The 22,358-nt window shown below is 37.5% G+C and overlaps 1 protein-coding gene across 1 annotated transcript in view; it reads right to left on the bottom strand.

Annotated features, from left to right (window-relative positions):
- YME1L1 (YME1 like 1 ATPase) overlaps window positions 1-22,358 on the bottom strand; it is a 45,760-nt gene that overhangs the window by 22,250 nt on the left and 1,152 nt on the right. The window contains exons 2-8 of the mRNA XM_002750134.7: window positions 18,797-18,931; window positions 12,485-12,647; window positions 9,792-9,890; window positions 7,045-7,154; window positions 5,425-5,575; window positions 4,626-4,709; window positions 2,771-2,853 (exon numbers count right to left, since the gene is read on the bottom strand). Coding sequence (XP_002750180.3) covers window positions 2,771-2,853; window positions 4,626-4,709; window positions 5,425-5,575; window positions 7,045-7,154; window positions 9,792-9,890; window positions 12,485-12,647; window positions 18,797-18,931 — 825 coding nt within the window. The remainder of the gene's footprint in view (window positions 1-2,770; window positions 2,854-4,625; window positions 4,710-5,424; window positions 5,576-7,044; window positions 7,155-9,791; window positions 9,891-12,484; window positions 12,648-18,796; window positions 18,932-22,358) is intronic.

The following is a 22,358-nucleotide window of genomic DNA, read 5'->3' as shown; positions in this document are numbered from 1 at the left end:
AAAAAACCCTCTCATTCCAAAAGCAAAAGGGTGGTATATTCAGTAAATAAGTAAGTACATTATAGTTAGAAAATAACAATGCTCTATCTGACCACAGCCTTAATACAGGCTCAATTTAGAAAACGCATGCAGACCTCAAACACAATGAGAAGGGCCCTCCACACTGATGACTGAAGTTTTCCAATAATCACTGCACCAACCTCTTCCTCAATTGTTCCCTTTATACAATTCCAAGTGTTCATAGCCATTTAAACTGGAAGGGAAAGGAAAGAACTGCTTGGTGTAAAACTATCATAATGATTCCCAAGGCCTTACTTCCCAATAGTTGAGGCTGAAAAACATAGTTATGTATAAACAGAGACACAAGTATGTAAAGAGGAAAAGCCGAAATAATAATATAACCAATCTCTTCAGAGTTAGAAGAGTCCTCAGATCATGTACTTCAAATCCCTCCTGAAGGAAGAATTTCTTCTACAACATTCCTGAAAGATAATTACCCAGCCACTACAGTTCTCAGAAACCAAATATAATAGAACAGATGTAATGGCAAAGCACAGAGAAGAGCACAGTAAGGGACTACAGTTCCAGAATTCATATTTGGGAGAGATAAAAGAAACAGAAAATAAATAGAAAAAAAACACTCATTTTGACTTGTCTTGATGTAGACTCATGATTCCAAATTTCAAGTGAGCCCAACAGCTTTATTTCCATTTCCATTCATTCTCCTATTCCTATACAACTTACTTGCTCCATACACCACTCATTCCTTCTCTCCCAACCATATTCTCTTGCTGGTGTCCTTGATTCTATCAATTTCCACAATCCCCCACCTACCAGTTTACCAACATTCCAACTTTGTTTTGTATTATGAGATAAATTATCTGTGTTTCTCTGTCAGACAAAATCCAAGAATTGTTTGTAATCCTCTATTCCATCTCATTTCTTTCCACCTCTTACAAACCCACTCCAGTTAGAATTTGACCCCTTCTACTCCACTAAAATTGCCCTTTATCAGGTACACCAATGACCTACTGCTAAATCAAATGGTCAGTTCTCAGTTGGCCCATCAACAGCATTTCACGTCACTGATCACTCCCCTCATCATAGAAATATTCTCTTCCAGGACACCATTCTTACCTAACTCATTGGCAGCACCTTCTCAGTCTTTGGCTTCTCTTCTCTGTCTTGTGAACCTTTAAGTGCTCTACAGCTCATTATTTAGACCTTTCTTCTAGTTACACTCACTCCCTTGGTGATTTCATCCAAACATGTGGACTTAACATACATAGATAAATGTAATCTCATATTTTTAATTCTAGCTCAGACCTCTCCCATACCTCCAAAGTGGTATATCCAAGTTACTCAACACTTTCATCTGGATCTCTCACACTTAACATACCTAAAACTGAATTTCGAAACTTTGTCCCTCAAATCTGCTTCACTCACAGCCTTTTAAAACCTCGGTAAAGGCAGGGCACAGTGGCTCACGCTTGTAATCCCAGCACTTTGGGAGGCTGAGGCCGTCGGATCACCCGAGGTCAGGAGTTCAAGACCAGCCTGGCTAACACGGTGAAATCCTGTTCCTACTAAAAAGACAAAAAATTAGCCAGGCATAGTGGCACACGCCTGTAATCCCAGCTACTCAGGAGGCTGAGGCAGGAGAAATCACTTGACCCATGAGACGGGGTTGCAATGGGCCAAGATTGCGCCATTGCACTCCAGTTTGGTCAACAAGAGTGAAACTCCATCTCAAAAAAATGAAACAAAGAAAACCCTCAGTAAATGTCAATTCTATTCTTCCAGTTGTTGAGACCAAAAATTTTCTGGTCCTTTTTGACTCCACTTTTCTCTTACAGCCTACATTCCAATAAGAAATTCTATTAGTTCTACTTTCAAAAATGAAAAGTCAGACACCTCAGTACTTCAGAGCCTTTGCTCAATCTGTTCCTTTGGCCAGAAATGTTCTTTTCTCAAATAAATGCAGTTTATTCCATCTTCTCCAGATTTTCTCTCAAATGTCACCTTCTCCAACAATCACACCCTGAACACTCCATTTAAAACTACAACCCTTCTCCCAGAACTCCCAATCCTCTTTTCCCTGCTCTATTTTTTCCTCTATATTTTATTACCTTTTAACATACTCTACTATTTTCTTATATGACATAATTAGTGTTCAATTCCTGCTTTTAGAATTTAAACTCTATGAAAGCAGAGATTATTTTATACCAGCAGCTAAAATAGGCCCTAGCACTTTACAATAGACACCATCAAATATTTTTGACACTATCAAATATTTAACAAATTAACTGACTATAAACTAGCATTTATCCATTCTATATGCTCAAGAAATATACATTGTCTAATATATTTTAGGTACCGGAGTTACAAAGATCAATAAGAGGAACAGGTAAAGAAGGACCATTTATTAACTATCTACTTTGTGCCAAGCACATACATCATCTGTAAGGATCTAAAGTAATTTGTTCAAGGTCACATAGCTAGTTAAGTATAAAAATGAATTTCAAGCATCAGTCACCTTTGACTCTGAAGTCCACATTCACCCCACTATACCAGGCTGCTGCTTCATAAATTATACTAATCCCTGTCATAAAGCAAGATTTGATCCTTGGCTATTATTATTTATCCTAAAATACTAATGTTTCTATTACTTTTGGATACAATTTTACCTACTGTAGAATCAAGTATCAACCTTACATAGAGTATCAATTACAGAAAGTATGAAGAAGGCAAGGCAATCTTCTTAACTTACGCCTTTAACATGTTCAAAGGTGACATTTTTCATCTGGACAGGATCTACTGCAGAATCAAGCCCTGTTGTTGTCCGGAAGCGAACTAAAGAGAAGAAAAGTGTATATTTGATATGTTAATAACATTCCAATCACCTTATTTTTTAGATGCAAGAAAGCAAAGCCTAGAAAAATTAAACGTCTAAGAGACCTAACAACGTATCAAATCAGAATGAGCAACAGAAACTAGGACTTCTGGATTTCTAAACCATCTTCAAAAGTAAGTAAGTAACATTAAAAAGACATATTTTAGCTGCTCTGCCTATGGAGTAGCCATTCTTTTATTCCTTTACTTTCTTAATAAACTTGAAATAAAAATAAAAAAAAAGGCATTATTTGTACTTTCTAGTTAACAAAATCAAAAATTATTTTCCACTTCTCACTGTAGTATCTAATGATAGAAATCTTAAATCAATGTTTCTCAAACTTTAGTGTGAATAAAACTCACTTGAGAAATGTGTTAAAATGCAGGTTTTCAGGCCACAGCACCAAACTATGTTTGAAAATTTGAGAAAGAGCCCAGGAGAATTTGCACTTTTAACAAACACTTTGATTATTCTGATAATAACTGGTCACAGATCTACTCTTTGAAATACACTGCCTTAAAGATAGCAGAAAACACTGACATACATTAATAAAAAATTGAGGCTTAATGTATTATTATACTTTTTATATAATCTTCTTCCTCTGACAACTGTTATTACTTGCCCTCAAATGATCTATCAGTTATGACATCATTAAGTACGAGCCAGACAGAAAATGTCTGATAGGACAGTAAAATATTTGAGATCAACTTTGGAGAATGATTACAAGGATTTCTTAAATCTTTCCCACTCAGGTAGAAACTTCCAAATTAGAGTGGTTTATAAATGAGTAAATTGAACACTTTCTAATTTCCTCAAAAGAAGCCCAAAATACTGTTAAGATAGGTTGAAAAATGAGTTGGCAAAATTCAGGGTAAGAGAAAATGCTTAATAAATCAAGAACACAAAAGTTTGGAGAGCACATTTAAAATAGTAACTTTAGAATGAACATTAATAGTTTTAGCCCACTAAAGTATTTTTTAAGAATCTATACATCAAGAGGTCGAGGCAGGCAGATCACCTGAAGTTGGGAGTTTGAGACCAGACTGACCAACATGGAGAAACCCTGTCTCTACTAAAAATATAAAATCAGTCAGACATGGTAGCGCATGCCTGTAATCCCAGCTACTCGGGAAGCTGAGGCAGGAGGATCACTTGAGGCTGCAGTGAGCCAAGATCACACCATTGAACCCCAGCCTGGGCAACAAGAGCAAAACTCTGTCTCAAAAAAAAAAAAAAAAAAAAGAATCTGTACATATCCTTAATATTAAAGAGAATACTTTTCACACAGGATGAAAACTGCATAGTAGTTTAAAAGGTAATTGAAACCACTTAAGTGTGACACTAACACTTCATTTCAGATGTGCAAACTAAAAAAAAAAAAGAAAACATTTAACGTGATTTTATGACTAAACTAAGTTTATTAGTTTATCTTTGAAATAGATACTATTTCAGCTTATACTCCTATTATAAAACTCTTCCACATAATTTTAAAATTAATTGATTGATTTTCCTTTCACCCTGTTGACCAGGATAATTTTTAATTTTATAATTGGACAGGTGCCATTTTCTAAAAATCTGGGAAAGTAAGCACTATTAGGAATAAAAGCCTAGATTTTAGAACTATAAACATTAATGTGTTCTTTCTTTAAGGCTCAGATTAGGCATTAAAAGGAATCATGTATTTAAAGAAATAAGAAACTAACAAGTTAGATAAATTAAAAAAAAGTTTTACCAGACAAAAATGGGTTTTTTAAAAGTCCATAAATGCCTAATAGCAGCAGAATGAAGAGAATCAGACGCGTTCGCCTTAGGGAATCTAGGAGAGAAAGAAAAAGCCTTATATCAAATGACATTAATGAAACATGACAGCTGAATGAAATGCAAATGTTAGGTTATTGTTGACAATCATATTTCATCAGATGCAATTTTGGAATCTGGCATTCTTTTTCACAACTGCTATGATTTCCTGTAAGTACCCTATTATCAAAAACTTCATTAAGGCCGAGCATGGGGACTCATGCCTGTAATCCTAGCACTTTAAGAGGTCAAGAGCAGAGGATCACTTGAGCCCTGGAGTTCAAGACCAGCCTAGACAACATGGCAAGATTCCATCTCTATAAAAATTAGCTGGGCGTGGTGGCACAAATCTGTGGTACTAGCTACTTAGGAAGCTGAGGTGAGAGATCACTTCGGCCCAGGAAGTTAAGGCTGCAATGAGCTGTGATTGCGCACCACTGCACTCTGGCTCAGGCGATGAAACAAGACCATGTCTCAAAAAAAAACCCCAAAAAACAAAGAAAAAAAACCTTTATTTAGCCATTCACACTTGCTATTCTCCAATTTGTCTTCTCTCTTGAGAAAGGGAAACCATCAGCAGTATCTCCAGTTCTACATAGATTAAGTTACAAATATAGCGGAATTTAATCAAAACAAAGATGGATGGTCTTAGAAGTTACTTAAAACTTAAATGTAGGGCTATGACTTCCTTTCAGTTAATCTTCTCAAACATGGACTGTTTCAAATCAACTTACCATTGGTTTTTTGTGTGAGTGCTTGAGCTTTCAGAAAACCTTCTGCAAAACCAGTTTTAAATGCATCTTGGTGAGCTTCAGGTATATTTTTGGTTTTCATGAGTTTGTCCAAACTCTCAACATCTGATCCTCTGTCCCGCAAGAGAAACCCCTGAATACACAGACAACACATCAGTACTGGTTAACGACACAGTGACACTCCCCAACAATATTGTGACCACTCAAAAAAATTCACTAAAGTTCTATAATTTTTACTGTCAATGTGAAGAAACAGATTAAGACTCAGCAATAAATTAAAGAATAACTAGGAAACTAATACTAGATCCTATTCCTGGATCAGTCAATTAATAATATAAAGAAAGTGGCATTATTCTCTGCTAGAATGCTATACTGCAAACAGATAGGTCACATTTTATCTTAGGGTTTGATTGGCTTAATGTTCATATCGCTTTATCTCTGCTCGAGGAAAAATCTCATCAATTTTTTTTAGAACAGTTTTTTTTTTTTTTTTTTTTTTTAAAGATGGGGTTTCACCATGTTGGTCAGGCTGGTGTTGAACTCCCGACCTCAGGTGATCCACCCACCTTGGCCTCCAAAGTGCCTGGATTACAGGCGTGAGCCACTACGCCCAGCCTTTAAAATCTCATTAATTTACTAAATGTCTACTAAGCACCATTGACATACTTGGCTATAAGTTCTGAAGCTGTAAAAGATAAATAAACCACTGATCTTAAAGTTTTCAGTCTACTGGAGAAAAATATGTAAATAGCTAAGTTTCTTAAACCATTTTGATACTATGTTAGAAGTATTATGTATGGTGGTAAATAAAGGCTACCTCAGAAAGACAGGAAACACCTTATAGAGAATAGGACATCTAAAACATGGAATAAACCACCATGAACAATCTGGCAGAGGCATGAAACAATAGCCTTCAGTGCTCAAAAACTACAAGCAATCTTATATAAGACTTCAATGCCAAGAGAAGAGAAGGAAAATGGAGGGGGGCATATTGAAAGGTGAGAAGAGAAACATGGCAGGTAGAGGCCAAAAGCATGAAATTCTCAGTGCATTAGATGGAGGTAAGCAATAAAGAAGAGTAATGTAACTAGATCAACATTTTAGAGAGATTAATGGGTGGCAGTCTGGAGGCTGGACTGAACGCAGCAAGAGTAGAGGCAAGGAGACTAAACAAGTATTCATTAGAGGAATTTAGGCAAGAAATAGTTACAGCGCATCTATGGCAGTGGAACAGTTTCAAGAAATATTTAGGAAGTTGGATCAACAGGACTTTAGTGATTAATGGATGTGGGAGATGAGGGAAGATGGACAAATGTAGCTTGGCAGCCAGAATTTTAGCTTGGGTGGATGCTGCTCATTAATACAGAGAACACCTAAACAGGTGTATGTTTGTGGGAAAAAAATCTAGTAAGTGGAAAGGCAAGTCTGGAGCCCAGAAGAGTTAGTGGTTTAATGATTACATAGGTTACTAATCCTTTATTATTAGTGGAAAGAAGGAAGAAAATCTATCAGCCAACAAAAGAAATCAGATATTGAAGCTCCTCACTGTTTTCAACAACTTGAAAGTATTCACTTTTTTGGATCATAAAAAGGTCTAATTACCTTCACAAATGATGGCGCTATATTCTGTGTTTCAGCTAATCTCTCGGAAGTGGACTGGAGACGTCGTGTTCTTGATTTCAAAGTTTTAAAACCCCGAGACTGTATGAAAACTAAATAAAACAATACCATTCACTGTCACTTTCAATTGTTACAGGAAAAGAAAAACACCTAAGATTCTAAAGTCTGACACCCTACCTGTATATCCTAGTCTATCTAATTTGCCTGATGCTTCACTATATTTTCGTTTGTTTCTTTCTTTCTTGTAGAGATGGGGTCTCCCTTTATTGCCCAGGCTGGCCTTGACCTCCTGGGCTCAAGCAATTCTCTTGCCTCGGCCTCCCAAAATGCTGGGATTAGATGTGAGCACTTAAATCTCCCATGCCCAGCCTACATTTTTTTCTATCATCCTTTATTCAAAAGGAACTTTATTTTTATGTTGATAGGGGATAAAAGTAAATCGAGAAGTCAGAAGGTTATACAATATAATTTAAAAAACTGAGTAACACCTCTGATAAAACTGTGATTTTGTTTTCAAAAAAAGAAAGAAAAAAAAAAAAGGCCAGGTGCAATGGCTCATGCCTGTAATCCCAGCATTTTCAGAGGCTGAGGTGGGCGGATCCCAAGGTTTAGAGATATAGACAATCCTGGCCAACATGGTAAAACCTCATCTCTACTAAAAATACAAAAATTAGCTGGACGTGGCGGCCGCTGTCTGTAGTTCCAGCTACTTGGGAAGCTGAGGGAGGAGAAAAGCTTCAACCTGGGAGGTGGGGAGGTTGCAGTGAGCCGAGATTGAGCCACTGAACTCCAAACTGGCAACAGACTCTATCTCAAAACAAACAAACAAACAAACAAAAACAAAACTTCAGCTAAGTAATTAAAATAGATTAAATCTACACAACTGATTTTTACATGTTTTTGGTAATTACATAATTTTTTTAAAAAAAGGTGAGTGTATCAAATTAGTGTTTTTTAATTCCTCAAGCCCCAATCTCACTTCCCAAAAGTATAATCTGTTAACAATTCTGATTACCCTTCTATGCATGTACACACACGCTCTTTCTATAAAAAGTACTCTAGAAATAGTACCAAATTTTTTTGTAATTTTCATTTTTCTTGAATTTCTTTTTTTGAGACAGTTTTACTCTTGTTGCCTAACAACAAGATGTATGCTGTATATTTCTTGTCAGGATAAAACATTTACTGGGTTTTGGAGAAACTGTAAATAAAACCTACTGCTAGAATACAAGAAAGCTATTGATTTTTATGCATTTATCTGGTATGGACAATGCAGTGAACTTTACTTAGAACAGCCTTGTGGATGATTTTCTTGAATTTTCTGGTAAATAATCATGTAACCTTTATAATTTTAATTATAATTGCACCCCTTCCTTTAATTTACATGTGGCTCATTTCATTTTCTTTTAAATTATCTTGTTCAGAATCTCCAAATTAATGCTGAGAAAAACCAGAATACTATATATTTCTAAAATTAACAGAAACATAATAAATGCTTTAAGAAATTTTTAAAGTTTCCTTCCATTTCCAGCTTTCTAAGAGTTTTCAGAAAGCACAGCAATTAAAATACATCATGTCTTATCATACATTGCAATAATGACGTTTTCTAATATGATAAATTGATTGATTTACTAATAATAATGTTAAATTACTTCTGTATTCCTTAATCATGATATAATATTTTTAGCACATTTCTAGACTTGCTTTCTTCAGATTTGATTTAGGATTTCTGTTGTTAAGTGAAACTGATCTATTTTGTTCCCCTGTCATGCTTGTGTGTGAGAGTATATATACATATATACATATTTATACATACACACACATATATATATACATAGATATATGTATAAACATATATATATATTTTTAGACAGGGTCTTGCTCTGTCACCCAAGCTGGAGTACTATTTTGTTTCTTTCCTCGGCATCAAACCAGGAGTCTCCACAGACAGACTTCCCTCCATATACCAACACACACACACACACACACAGACACACGTCTTATTAGAAAGGTGCTTTTTGCTACTTTACCTAAAGATTAAACACCATATCTGTTCCGTGATTGGCCCATTTCTGGCAATCTTCAACTGTTTATTCCATCCCATCCCAGAGGCCACTTTTATTGATCTGGGGCTGAGGATTTTCCCGAGGTCTAATGGAAGCAGAAGTACTTACCTCTTTCATGAGACCCTATCATTAGTCCTATGAAGGTAGAAAATGTCCTTTTCATTTACAACTATTACTATCACCTGACATCTATCGCTAGTGCCTAGTATTCAAAAATTATATGAATATATGCAAATCTGATTTTACTGTCAATTTGATGTCACCTATTTTACAACCCATTGAAAGTCCTCAAATTTCTAGTCCATTAATGAAACGCCTCTGTTGTTGCTCTTTTTCTCATATATATATAATAATTTCAATGGGCTTTTCAAAGTGAGAATGAGTAAGCAAATGTGCTTAGTAAATTATTTTGAAACAAGTGTAGCTAAGTTCCCTGGAGTTTGATTTATTGTGGTGCTATCACACTCAAAATTCAGCTCCTAAGTATTTTCCAGATTAAAAATTATACAGAAATACGCAAACTAATCAATTCCAAATACTCTTTAAGTCCTGTGAACTGCAAATGAATGTTTAAATCATTAATACCATTAAGAAAAACAAATCAGACTACATTAAATAAATCTATTATTTTTTTCCAAAACAGCTATGGTTGTTGCTTCATACCTGGCCAGTACCGAAGATCTGAACAAATGCTTTGAAGAGCTCTTGAATGATGTCCATATAAGCAAGAGGAACGTAAGGTACTAAATATATCTAAGTTACCTGGAGGAAAATTACGAAAAGTAAATTTTCTAATTTCCAAACCAAAAGATCCTATGAAATATAAACAGTTCTATCAAGTATTAGGGAAATCACAATGTGAGCTTCAACTTTTATTTATCCATGATATGACTGCTTTTATGAAAATATCTAAAGCATTGCTAATTTAACTACTTTACATGTCACAGTTCTTCAGTTTACTAGCTATCACTTGTTGGTTAGATTATCTTTTCTATCTGGCACACAAATATAGCTGCTAATTAAATTCCAATAACAGTGATAACAGATGTACTGTGTTTAGGTTAAAATTACTTTTAGTTAAGAATATAAAGAGATAAAGAATTGCTATTTCTTAGAGACAATTTCAAAAGTGGTATAATAAAACACCATAAATCATAGCTACTGTATCTTTCCCTCTGAAAGCTTCCCTAGTCATTGGGTATAAAGAAAGGTCAAGTCATGACTATTTCACTGATCCTTCCTTCCTAACTCCTCTTCTTTTTTTTTTGAGATGGAGTTTCGCTCTTGCTACCCAGGCTGGAGTGCAATGGCGCGATCTTGGCTCACCACAACCTCCGCCTCCTGGGTTCAGGCAATTCTCCTGCCTCAGCCTCCTGATTAGCTGGGATTACAGGCACGTGCCACCATGCCCAGCTAATTTTTTGTATTTTTAGTAGAGACGGGGTTTCACCATGTTGACCAGGATGGTCTCGATCTCTTGACCTTGTGATCCACCCGCCTCGGCCTCCCAAAGTGCTGGGATTACAGGCACGCGCCACCGCGCCCGGCCCTCCTCTTCTTGACTATGGTGTCTCATCCTATTTTACATCCAAGATCCTAGGGAAAAGGTCATCGACAGCAACAACAGAAACAAACAGGAGTTATCATCTATTTGTGTGTCTCAGTTAGAATTCAGGGACTCTTCAAAGTACCCTTAGCATCCAACAAAAAATACCTCTGCCTGCCTAAATAAATCCAGCAAGCAGCTGGTGTTATGAGGAATACTCTTAAGAACAAATGTAAATATGTAAACTAGAAGAGCAGCAGGAGTAGGAATAATAACAACAACATATTAACAGTAAGAATTGCATTCTACTGAACACTTACTAAGGGCCAAGTATTTTAGAAGAAGGCAAATTAGACGGAGGCAAATTTTTAATCTAAGCCCTCAAACTCAAAACCATTTCATTTTTCCTCACACTTAACAGTGTTTTATGTCCTTACATTGAAATAAAGGCAAAGAAAGAGTAAAGAATTAATGAATTAAGTTTATACAAAGTACAGCTTCAAATCAAATCTTCATTGTAAACTATTCAAACCTGCTATTTTGTTCCTGGACTTTCATGGCCTTGTTTAAGTGCCATCCAAAGAAAAACTCATGAAGTTGACATCCCTTTTCAACAGACTAGTATGAACCCACTTATTCTAATAGCATACTATTACAAGATTCAAACAAAAAAATATGTAGACATTCCACAAAATGGATAATGACTTCTTTTTATCAATGTATTCTCAGAGATTAAGTATGTTTCTGGAATTAAATAAATGTGTGTCACCTAAAATTAAAACCACCACCACCCCCCCATTCTTCTAAATGCAATGTGGTATGCTGAAGTGGATCCTGGAAAAGAAAAAGGATACTTGCAGAAAAACAGTGATTCGGTAAACACAAATTTTGTTAAAATGCAAAGTCTGTAGTTTAGCTAAAATTATTGTACCAGGCAGGGCATGGTGGCTCACGCCTGTAAAGCCGGCACTTTGGGAAGCTGAGGCAGGCAGATCACGAGGTCAGGAGTTTGAGACCAGCCTGACCAACATGGTGAAACCCTAACTCTACCAGAAATATAAAAATGAGCCAGGCGTGGTTACTACTCAGGAGGCTGAGACAGGAGAATTGCTTGAAGCTGGAAGGCAGAGGTTGCAGTGACCCAAGGTAGTGCCATTGCATTCCAGCATGGGCAACAGAGTGAGACTCCGTCTCAAAGAAAAAAACAAAACAAAACAAATTGTACCAATGTTAATTTCCTAGTTTTGACAAATGTCCCATGGTTATATAAGATGTCAAAATGAGGGGAAGCAAAATTCTGTGCTGTCTTTGCAACTTTGCTATAAATCTAATACTATACCAACATGAAAAATTGCAAAAAAAAACCCACAAAAAACCCAAAATATTTATGAAGGAACCCAGCCCATTTATAAGTAAATGTTAATAAATGGTATCTATAATTATTTGTTTTTTTTTTTGTTTTTTTGAGACGGAGTTTCGCTCTTGCTACCCAGGCTGGAGTGCAATGGTGTGATCTCGGCTCACCGCAACCTCCGCCTCCTGGGTTTAGGCATTTCTCCTGCCTCAGCCTCCTGAGTAGCTGGGATTACAGGCATGCGCCACCATGCCCAGCTAATTTTTTGTATTTTTAGTAGAGACGGGGTTTCACCATGTTGACCAGGATGGTCTCGATCTCTTGACCTTGTGATCCACCCGTCTCAGCCTCCCAAAGTGCTGGGATTACAGGCGTGAGCCACTGTGCCCGGCCTGGCATCTATAATTATTAACAGTGCTAAACTATTTAATTAGAACAAAAAATACATTAACATACCATATTTATTTTCGAAGAAGGATTGTGCAGAAACATGGGATGTATGCCAACGGGAAGAAATGTTTTTGCCTTTACATAATCCAGGAAGTAGATTTTCTACCAACTGATCAATCTGTCCAATTTTTAGTTCAGATAATCCAAGGTCCTTTAAGTTAAGTGAAGGCTGTAAAAGATTGGGTTAACCAAGTATGCATTAACGTTATCAAGATATTTAACCTAAGGAGTACATATTGTCAGTTAAAACAATTGGATTTTAAAAGTCTAACAAATATATTTCCTTAAATATTTAAAAATAAATTGATGCAAATATTTTTACCGTTAGTTTTACTGAGGTCAGTCAAATGCGGTTTGACATAGATTAAAAAATTATATTCCCAATGGTATCCTTAAATTAAGAGATGACATTTCAGTATGAATAAGAAAAAAAAAAATTTCTAATCAGACCCAAACCACTACTGAGCTAAGCATTATGGTTCATAGAATCAAGTGAAATGGATATTTTTTCCTTCTCTCCATATAAGGGTACTCTGATCAAGAGCTAGTCTATTAACCAACAGTCAAGCATCTATAATGACAAGAGTGTAAGAGTAACTGCCTGCAGGGTTACAAAGTATGTTATATAAGGTCAGGGGGATTTTCCCCAACAGTGTAGAACTGATTGGAGGATAATAGTAAGGTTCTTGAATAGTGGGAAATTTCATTCAAATTATAATCTTCACCAGTCCCAGGAGCTTTTAAGCTTCCTCCAAGTCCCTAAGTGGCCATAGACAAAAGTCCACTTAACAAGGAAATAGTATGCTTGGTTACCATGGGACATCTCATTCCTCTGGCCTCACTGCTGAGATCCTTCCTTGAACTCAGAGTTTCTAAAGTTACCCATATCTTCTAATGAGGAAGAAAATTAAAGTCAAACCTGCTTGAAAATCAGGCAAAGAAAGTCTAAAAATCACAAAAATGTGTGAACACATACCCACCTTTAAACAACAGGATAGGGATTAGTTATTCTCTTGTCCGTATGAGCTGAAAGTGAGGCACTTAAAGGCAAGTAACAATTACATGTTACTCAAACCCAAAACAGCTAAGGTGGGAGGATTGTTTAAGGCCAGGAGTTTGAGACCAGCCTAGGGAACATGGTAAAACATCATCCCCATGAAAAATTTGAAAATTCACTGGACATGGTGGTATGCGCCCACAATATGAGCTACTTGGGAAAAATGTTTGAGCCCAGGAGTTGGAGGTTGCAGTGAGCTATGATAGTGCCACTGCACTTCAGTCTGGGCTACAGAGGAGAGACCCTGGCTCTAAAAATAAAAATGTTTTAAATAGAGGCATGGACATGGATTATGTAAATCTGGAGTGATGTCTGGAAATACGGTACACATTTTTTACTAGCTATAAGTTGTATTCCTAGAATTCATTTTCTCAATACTAAAGTGACTATAAAAAAATACAACTTATTTCACTTAGTAAGGATTAAAGGCAGATATCATGCCTTACTCATCTACATATCCTAGCATATATCGTGATGGGCACACAGTAAAAGACAGTTAAAGCCATGATGAAATAAAACACTTAGAACTACTTTTTAAGCTATTAAAAACGATGGATGAAGAAAACTTAGGGAAGGGGTCAAACAAAAAGCCATCCAAGGGTCTGGAATATCTCAAAAAGTTCAGGGAAAGAAAAAACTAAAGAGATAGGTATGGGCAAACTGTGAAGAACCATGTTTGAATTTAATTCTCTAAATATGATTAGTTTTGTCTTATGGAAGAAAATAGAGGACTAAGGAAGACAGACTGGACTAGCATGCTGACTCACACCTATAATCCCAACACTATGGGAGGCTGAGGTGAAAGGACTGCTTCAGGCCAGGAGATCAAGATCAGCCTGGTCAAGAAAGCAAGACCCTGTCTCTACAAAAACTTTAAAAATGATAAACAAAGAAGCTAGACTGGATGAGAGAGAAGGCTGATGGAACAAGTGAAAGATGGCAAGAACCTGAACTAAGCGTGACTAAGAAGGATAGACAAAACAAATCACAGACAATAGGCATCTGAAGAGACTCGCAGGGTATAGGGATTGAGAGAGAGAAGGATTCTGGACAAATGTGCCAGTTTTCAGTTGGTTGTGTCCTAGCTCTTCTTCATCCTTTTTTCTGGCTCCGTGACCATGGCTCTGTACCCTTTGAATATTTTTCTTTTGCCAACTGAAACAGTGTTAAGATTTGCCAGTAAGTCACTGAAGATACAGTTGTAGGAAGAGGGGTTTTGATTCCTGGTTCTGGTATGCTCATTCAGTATGGAATGCATTGGCGCAATCTCAGCTCACTGCAACCTCTGCTTCCTGGGTTCAAACAGTTCTCATGCCTCAGCCTCCTGAGTAGCTGGAATTAAAGGCAAGCCCCACCACACCTGGCTAATGTTTTGTATTTTTAGTAGAGATGGAGGTTTCACCATGTTGGCCAGGCTGGTCTTGGACTCCCGACCTCAAATGATAATTCAAAGATTATCATTGGTGTCTATAACACCCATGGTTTCTAGAGAATCTGGTTCCTGTCAATGGCACAGTTTCACCAAACCCTGGCTCCTAGAGTGCACAACAGCCAGCAGGACCTAGCAGCTTCCCCTGGCACCACTCATATAACAACTCCTCTAATAGGACACATCCCCAGGAACAGCTTTCCCCAGTATCCTACAGGGCAGACTTCCCAAATTTCCAGCAAGTTCCACTGGCATGACATCACAGCAACTTCTCTACCAACTTTCTCAGTGAGCTAAGACCATGCCTTCGACAACAAGGTCAGGATCTCAGCCTGGGGGTGGAGAACTCTTCCTGACTCTATCTCAGCCCTAGAAGTATTAGCTGCTCCCTAAATCTGATGGTCCTTTTTAATTTTTTTTAAGTTTTCTTTACTTCTTAAATCCCTAGCTATTCCAATCCCCTGTAAAAAGTTTTTTTTAGATTAAACAAAAAAATGACATTTTAAAAATTTATATCTATGTATATAGCAGAGTCTCACTCTGTCACCCAGGCTGGAGTGCAGTGGCACGATCTTGGCTCACTGCAGCCTCCGCCTCCTGGGCTCAAACAATTTTCCTGTCTCAGCCTCCTGAGTAGCTGGGACTACAGGCACCTGCCACCACACCCAGCTAATTTTTTTTACTATTAGTAAGATGGAGTTTCACCACATTGGTTAAGCTAGTCTATCACTCCCGACCTCAGGTGATCCACCTGTCTCTGCCTTCCAAAGTGCTGGGATTATAGGCATGAGCCACTGTGCCCAGCAGACATTAAATTTTTATATTAAACTTTTACTCTTCAAATGACTATGTGGTTTCTCTTTTCTGGTTGAACTCAGAGTGATAAAGAAGGACTAAAGCCGCTGTAAGAGCAATAACTCAGTTTTGGGCATATGAAATTGGAAGTCCCTGGAGCCTATCTGAGGAAAATGTCTAGATAAATTACTCAAAACTTTAAAGTAACTTTACAGTTGAAGATGTATTTGGGAGTTATATACAGAGAGATGTTAACTGAAAATATGCAAGTGGTGGCCAGGATTGGTGGCTCACACCTGTAATCCCAGCACTTTGGGAAGCTGAGGCGGGTGGATCACCTGAGGTCAGAAGTTTGAGAACAGCCTGGCCAACATGGTGAAACTCCATCTCTACTAAAAATACAAAAAATTAGCCAGGCATGGTGGAGGGCACCTATAATCTACTTGGGAGACTGAGGCAGGAGAATCACTCGAACCTGGGAGGCAGAGGTTGCAGTGAACTGAGATTGTACTATTGCACTCCAGCCTGGGCAACAAGAGTGAAACTCCAACTCAAAAAAAAAAAAAAAAAAGAAAAGAAAAAGAAAATATGCAAGTGGGACTATAACCTGAGAGAAAGTAAAGAATGAAAATTAGGAGGGGCATGGTGGCTCATGCCTGTAATCCCAGCTCTTTGGGAGGCCAAGACTGGCAGATCATTAGAGGTCAAAAGTCCGAGACCAGCCTGGCCAACATGGTGAAACCTCCATCTCTACTAAAAACACAAAAAATTAGCCAGGTGTGGTGGGGCATGCCTGTAGTTCCAGCTACTCGGGAGGTTGAGGCACGAGAATTGTTTGAACCCAGGAGGCAGAGGTTGCAGTGAACTGAGATCATGCCACTGCATTCTAGGCTGGGCAACAGAGTGAGACTCTAATCTCAAAAAAACAAACAAACAAAAAAATCCATCATCAAAGTAGTATCAGTCAATTTAAGGGTGTATTTGCAAAGTAAGAAAGGTCAAATGCAAATGATAAGTTGAGAGACACAGGGTTTTTTTTTTTTGTAAAAGGCCTATGTTTAACACTAAGGAAATCAACACTAACTTCAGCTAAACAAGTCTGAAAAATGATAAAAGTAGTAGCCAAATTTTAATAGAATGCAGTGTGAATACACACACAGAAAATGTATGGCATAGCAAATTCATAAGACTACTAAATGAGCAAAGCAGAATCTAAATCCACATGTGCAGTAGTATCCAACTATTATAAAATATAAAAAGTTTAGGAGAACAAGATACATGAAATATAAATATAAAATGTTAACAGCCTTATCCCTGGAAAAGAATATCACAGATGAATTCTGTCTCTTCTACCTACACTAATACTTTCCAAAATTTGTAAAATGAACATAACTTTGCTGCATGTACCAATTTTGATACTGATAATGTTTTCAGTTGTAAGGCTCTCTTGGCCTATAATTTTGAAGAACAGTATCAGTAGCACAGTAGAAAGACAATGGACTGTGTACTCTGTCCAAGAAAGTACAAGAAAAAGGCAGTAAGAGCTAGGCAAACAATACAAAAGAAAGCATAAGATGACAAAGACAAACTTCTCATCTAATTAAACTTTTATCCCAAGACTGACTCTACAACCCCCTCAAAAGCAAGCTCTTTTCAACTCCTCCTCTACCATCCTTTGCCAGCTCCTGATGTCGGAACTAAGAACATAACCTATTTATGAGTTGAAGAGGCTTTGGAAACTTAATGACAGATTATAGCATCTTTCCATGAAAAATGTATCCTGAGCTTGTAAGCAACTATCTTACTAATGAGCCTTGTAAATACAGTTCTTAGGTTCATAATTTTCAATATCCTAGGAAACACTGATTTTATCATTATACGAACACTGAAAATACAGTGCCCCAGCTTATATATTTCACTTTCCAGTACCTCTATTTTGATTGTTCAATTATACTGAAATCTCTTATAAGGCAGTTAATGATAACTTCTTACTATTTTATCTTCCTTGAAATGTGGGAGGTAATTATGGTGAGTTACTGGTGGGTTCACTGCTACTGCTAAAGAAAACAAGAGAGTATCTAACTGATTTTGCACAATCTAGGAGGTGCTAATACCAAGTGTGATGCCAAATGAAAATTTTTTTTAAAAGTCTAAATATTTTTTCAATATGTATAACAAAAGCCAGAAATATCTTCAATTACAAAGATTAAGTTGAAGGCAGAAATCACTGCTACAAGTGCCTAAAAAAAGATACTTCATCCAACATGACTGATAGCACAGTTGACCCTTGAACAACACAGATTAGAGCTGCACAGATTGATACATGGACTTTCTTTCGTCTCTGCCACCAGAGACAGCAAGACTAACCCCTCCTCTTGGCCCACTCAACTTGAAGATAATGAAGATCTTTATGATGGCCCACTTTTACTTAATAAATGGTAAATATATTTTCTCTTCCTTATGATTTTCTTAATAACCCTTTTTTTGGCCGGGTGCGGTGGCTCACGCTTGTAATCCCAGCACTTTGGGAGGCCAAGGCAGGCGGATTGCGAGGTCAAGAGATCAAGACCACCCTAGCCAACATGATGAAACCTCATCTCTACTAAAAATGCAAAAATTGGCTGGGCATGGTGCCTGTAATCCTAGCACTTGGGAGGCTGAGGCAGGAGAATCGCTTGAACCTGGGAGGTGGAGGTTGCAGTGAGCTAAGATGGCGCCACTACACTCCAGCCTGGGCAACAGAGCAAGACTCCATCTCAAAAACAAAAAAAATTTTCTTTTCTCTATCTTACTTTATTGTAAGAATACAGTACATATTGTCTTCATGATACTGAAAAAAAGAATACAGTACGTAATACATAAAATATACAAAATATATATGATAATGGACTCTTTTTATCAGCACGGCTTCCCAGTCAATAGTAGGGTATTAGTAGTTAGATTTCTCAGGGAAGGTCAATATCCTTAATCCCTCATTTGTTCAAGGGTCAACAGTATATCAAAAAGGCTTTCTCACACAACCAGGATAAATACTTACCTCACTGCTGGGAGCCTCATGCTCAGGAACCACATCTCTATGCTGGTTTTGAGAAACTGACACTCCACTGACAGAAACAGAAATGTTTTTTGGTGAATGGAAGGCATTGATGAGATGACTCAGAGGAATTGTAACCTAGAAAAAGATACAAGTTAAAAACTAAGTAGTTTTTTTTTTTTTTTTAAATAAACAGAACAATCTCCTTTTTCTTGTCAGGATTTGTTAAGTGTTAAACACACACTATTTATCAACCCTGTATACTAAAAACTGTAAGTACTCAGGTTTACTGCTGGTGAGAAGAAATAGGTATATTCTTTTAGGATATTATTCTGGACATATAAATCAAAAGTATCAAACATACATACATTTCTTGTTTCCAGCAATCCATCTTCTATGAATTTATTCTAAGGAAATAATCTGACAAGTGCTTGCAAATGCACAGAGAACAACTCTCAACAAAACATTTTTAAAATAATAAAAAGATGAAAACATCCAGCATTAGAGGAGCAGCAAAATAAAAAATACCACTGGTCAGGTGCAGTGGCTCACACCTGTAATCCCAGCACTTTGGGAAGCCAAGGTGGGCGGATCACTTGAGGTCAGGAGTTCAAGACCAGCCTGCCCAACAGGGTATAACCCATCTCCACTAAAAATACGATTAGCCAGGCTTGGTGGCCGGCACCTGTAATGCCAGCTCCTTGGGAGGCTGAGGCAGGAGAATCACTTGAACCTGGGAGGCGGAGGTTGTGTTGAGCCAAGATTGCGCCCTTGCACTCCAGGAGCGAAAACTCCGTCTCAAAAAAGAAAGTAAGTAGATATCCAGAATGTTATACTTCTCAACTTCCCCAATGCCACCATGATATGCTAATTCACCATCATCGATGTGTGATTTTTTGCAATAGTTTCCTAAATACTCTCCCTGCTCTTCTCTTATCCAGCTGCAGTGTATTCCCAAAAGAGAATAAAAGTGATCGTATTAAAAGCCAAGTCAGTTCATATCACTCCTCTGCTCAAGCCCCTCCGATGGTTTCGGTTCTCCAGCAAGAGTAAACACCAAAGAAAGTCCTAACTTTGGGAGGCCGAGGTGGGTGGATCATGAGGTCAAGAGATTGAGACCATCCTGGCCAACATAGTGAAACCCCGTCTCTACTAAATACAAAAAAAATTAGCCAGGCATGGTGGCACATGCTTGTAATCCCAGCTACTTGGGAGGTTGAGACAGGAGAATCGTTTGAACCCAGGAGGTGGAGGCTGCGATGAGCCGAGAATGCACTGTTGCACTCCAGCCTGGGTAACAAGAGCAAAACTCTGTCTCAAAAAAAAAAAAAAAAAAAGTCCTAACAACGTGACCTATAAAGCCTTCCATGGTTTGTCTCCTCATTACCTCTCTGAATTTATTTACTATGCTCCCCTTCCTTCTCTCTGCTCCAAAAACTCATGAATAATCACACACTGTTTAGCATACAATCAAGAAATAACTGTAAGTATCCTTTGTGGAGCAGCCCAAGCAGCTGCTCTGCCTGTGGAGAGGCCGTTCTTTACTCCCTTTACTTTCTTAATAAACTTGCTTTCATTTTATAAACTCTCTTGAATTCTTGTTCAAGACCCAAGAACTCTCTCTTGGGGTCTGGATCGCGCCCACTTCCGGTAAAAATTCCAACGTTTATCTCCTCCAAAACTCAAGTTTGAGTTGAGAAGAATGGCAAATTTAGTTGCCACTGTAATCCTGCTAAGAGGTGGGACCTTTAAGAGGCATTTAGTTCAGGAGAGCTCTGCCCTCATCAATGGACTAATGCCACTGTTGTGGGAGCACAGACCATTTAATAGATGAAGACAAGAAAAAAAAATAAATGAAAACAAGATTTAGAATCTGACTCAAAATTTCAGACTTCTCATCCCATGGATAGACATGGATACACAAATTTGTGACATATTAATGAATAAAGCAGACTGTAAAACTACCTTAAGTATGCATACCTGCGCTTGTCTACAGAAAAAAGAAAGTGTGAAAGAATTTATTCTAAGATACATATCCCTGAGTAATGAAATTATTGTGGGTGATTTATATTTTTAGCAAAAAACATGGATTTATTTTAAGGCTACTCAAGTGAAGCAATGTATCATTTTTAAAGTCAGAAAGAAACAGTAAGTTCCTTACAGCCTGGGGGCAGTAAAAAGAAAATAAACAGTAACTTCTTTTGAAACTTTAAAAATAATCAAATCATTTCAAGATACAGATTTTCCTATTTATTTGAAAAGGTTTATTTGAATTAGTTTTATCTCTTTTCATTCACAAAGGATTTAGAATTGAGCTCTTCTCAACAAAAACATTTGTTGGGCCAGAGAGGTGGCTCACGCCTGTAATCCCAGGACTTTGGGAGGTTTAGGCAGGCGGATCACCTGGGGTCAAGAGTTCTAGACCAGCCTGGCCAACATAGTGAAACTCTGTCTCTACTAAAAATACAAAAATTAGCTGGGCATGCTGGCACATGCCTGTAATCCCACTACTCCAGAGGCTGAGGCAGGAGAATTGCTAGAACCCAGGAGGTGAAGGTTGCAGTGAGCCGAGATCACACCACTGCACTCCAGCCTGGGCGACAGAGCAAGACTCTACCTCAAAAAAAGAAAAAGTTCATTTTCTGTGTCTTCCTTTTATCATTTAATTTCAAGTGTATTCAACCAATTGATCAACCAGGAATTCCAAATGTGTTGACCATCTTTCAAAGCAAGAAATGCCTGAGTTCCCACCATATCTGAACCCTGTTAAGACTGCCTATAGTACTTAAAAATCCTTTATCATCTCTACCAACATCACATACTACTAACTCTCCATCCAGTTGATGGGAAATTGTCCTAAAATCAGGCCTCTTAATGTGAACTAAAAAAAAAGAGTTCAGTTTCAAAAACTTTAACGATATTCAATAGGCCATGTCAGACTTCTTTATCAAACAATTGCTAGGACTCCTCCAGACACTGTCATCTTGGTAAATAACATCTTCAATGCATCCATCTGCTCAAATCCAGAAACACCTCTCTCCATCATCTCTCATATCTGATCCCTCATGCAATTCTACTTTCCTCAAAATATATCTCATTCTCTTCCTTCCATAACCATTGCAACCGTCTTAATAGGGGGGTATGTTCAGCTGATAACACTTCCATTCTTACCCTCTCCTATTCTCCATATGGCAAAAAGCCAGAGTCTTTTAAAAATGAAAATCTAATGTTTTAAAACTTTCAATGGTTCCCTCCACCACTGAAATGAAACCACCCATAACATATCCTTAACTCCCTGTATGATCTGCCTAAAGTCTTTTCTCTAACCTCTTTTGTCTAAACAGCCACACTAGACTTAAGCGTGCGATATCTGTTCACTCTTCACCTGGCTAAGTCCTACCCATATTTACTTCCTATCAATATTAAGAGAAGATTCCACATTTGCTTTGCTCACCTGGTACATAACTGATGCCCAATAAACAAGCAACTGCTTCAATTTGTTAGCCAGTACTAGCACCAAAAAATTAAAAATTCTTAAAATGAGAGGAAGTAAAAGTTACACAAA

The sequence above is a fragment of the Callithrix jacchus genome, chromosome 7 (assembly GCF_049354715.1).
Source record: "Callithrix jacchus isolate 240 chromosome 7, calJac240_pri, whole genome shotgun sequence".
NCBI lineage: Eukaryota > Metazoa > Chordata > Mammalia > Primates > Cebidae > Callithrix > Callithrix jacchus.
This window is presented reverse-complemented; position numbering and strand designations above follow the sequence as displayed.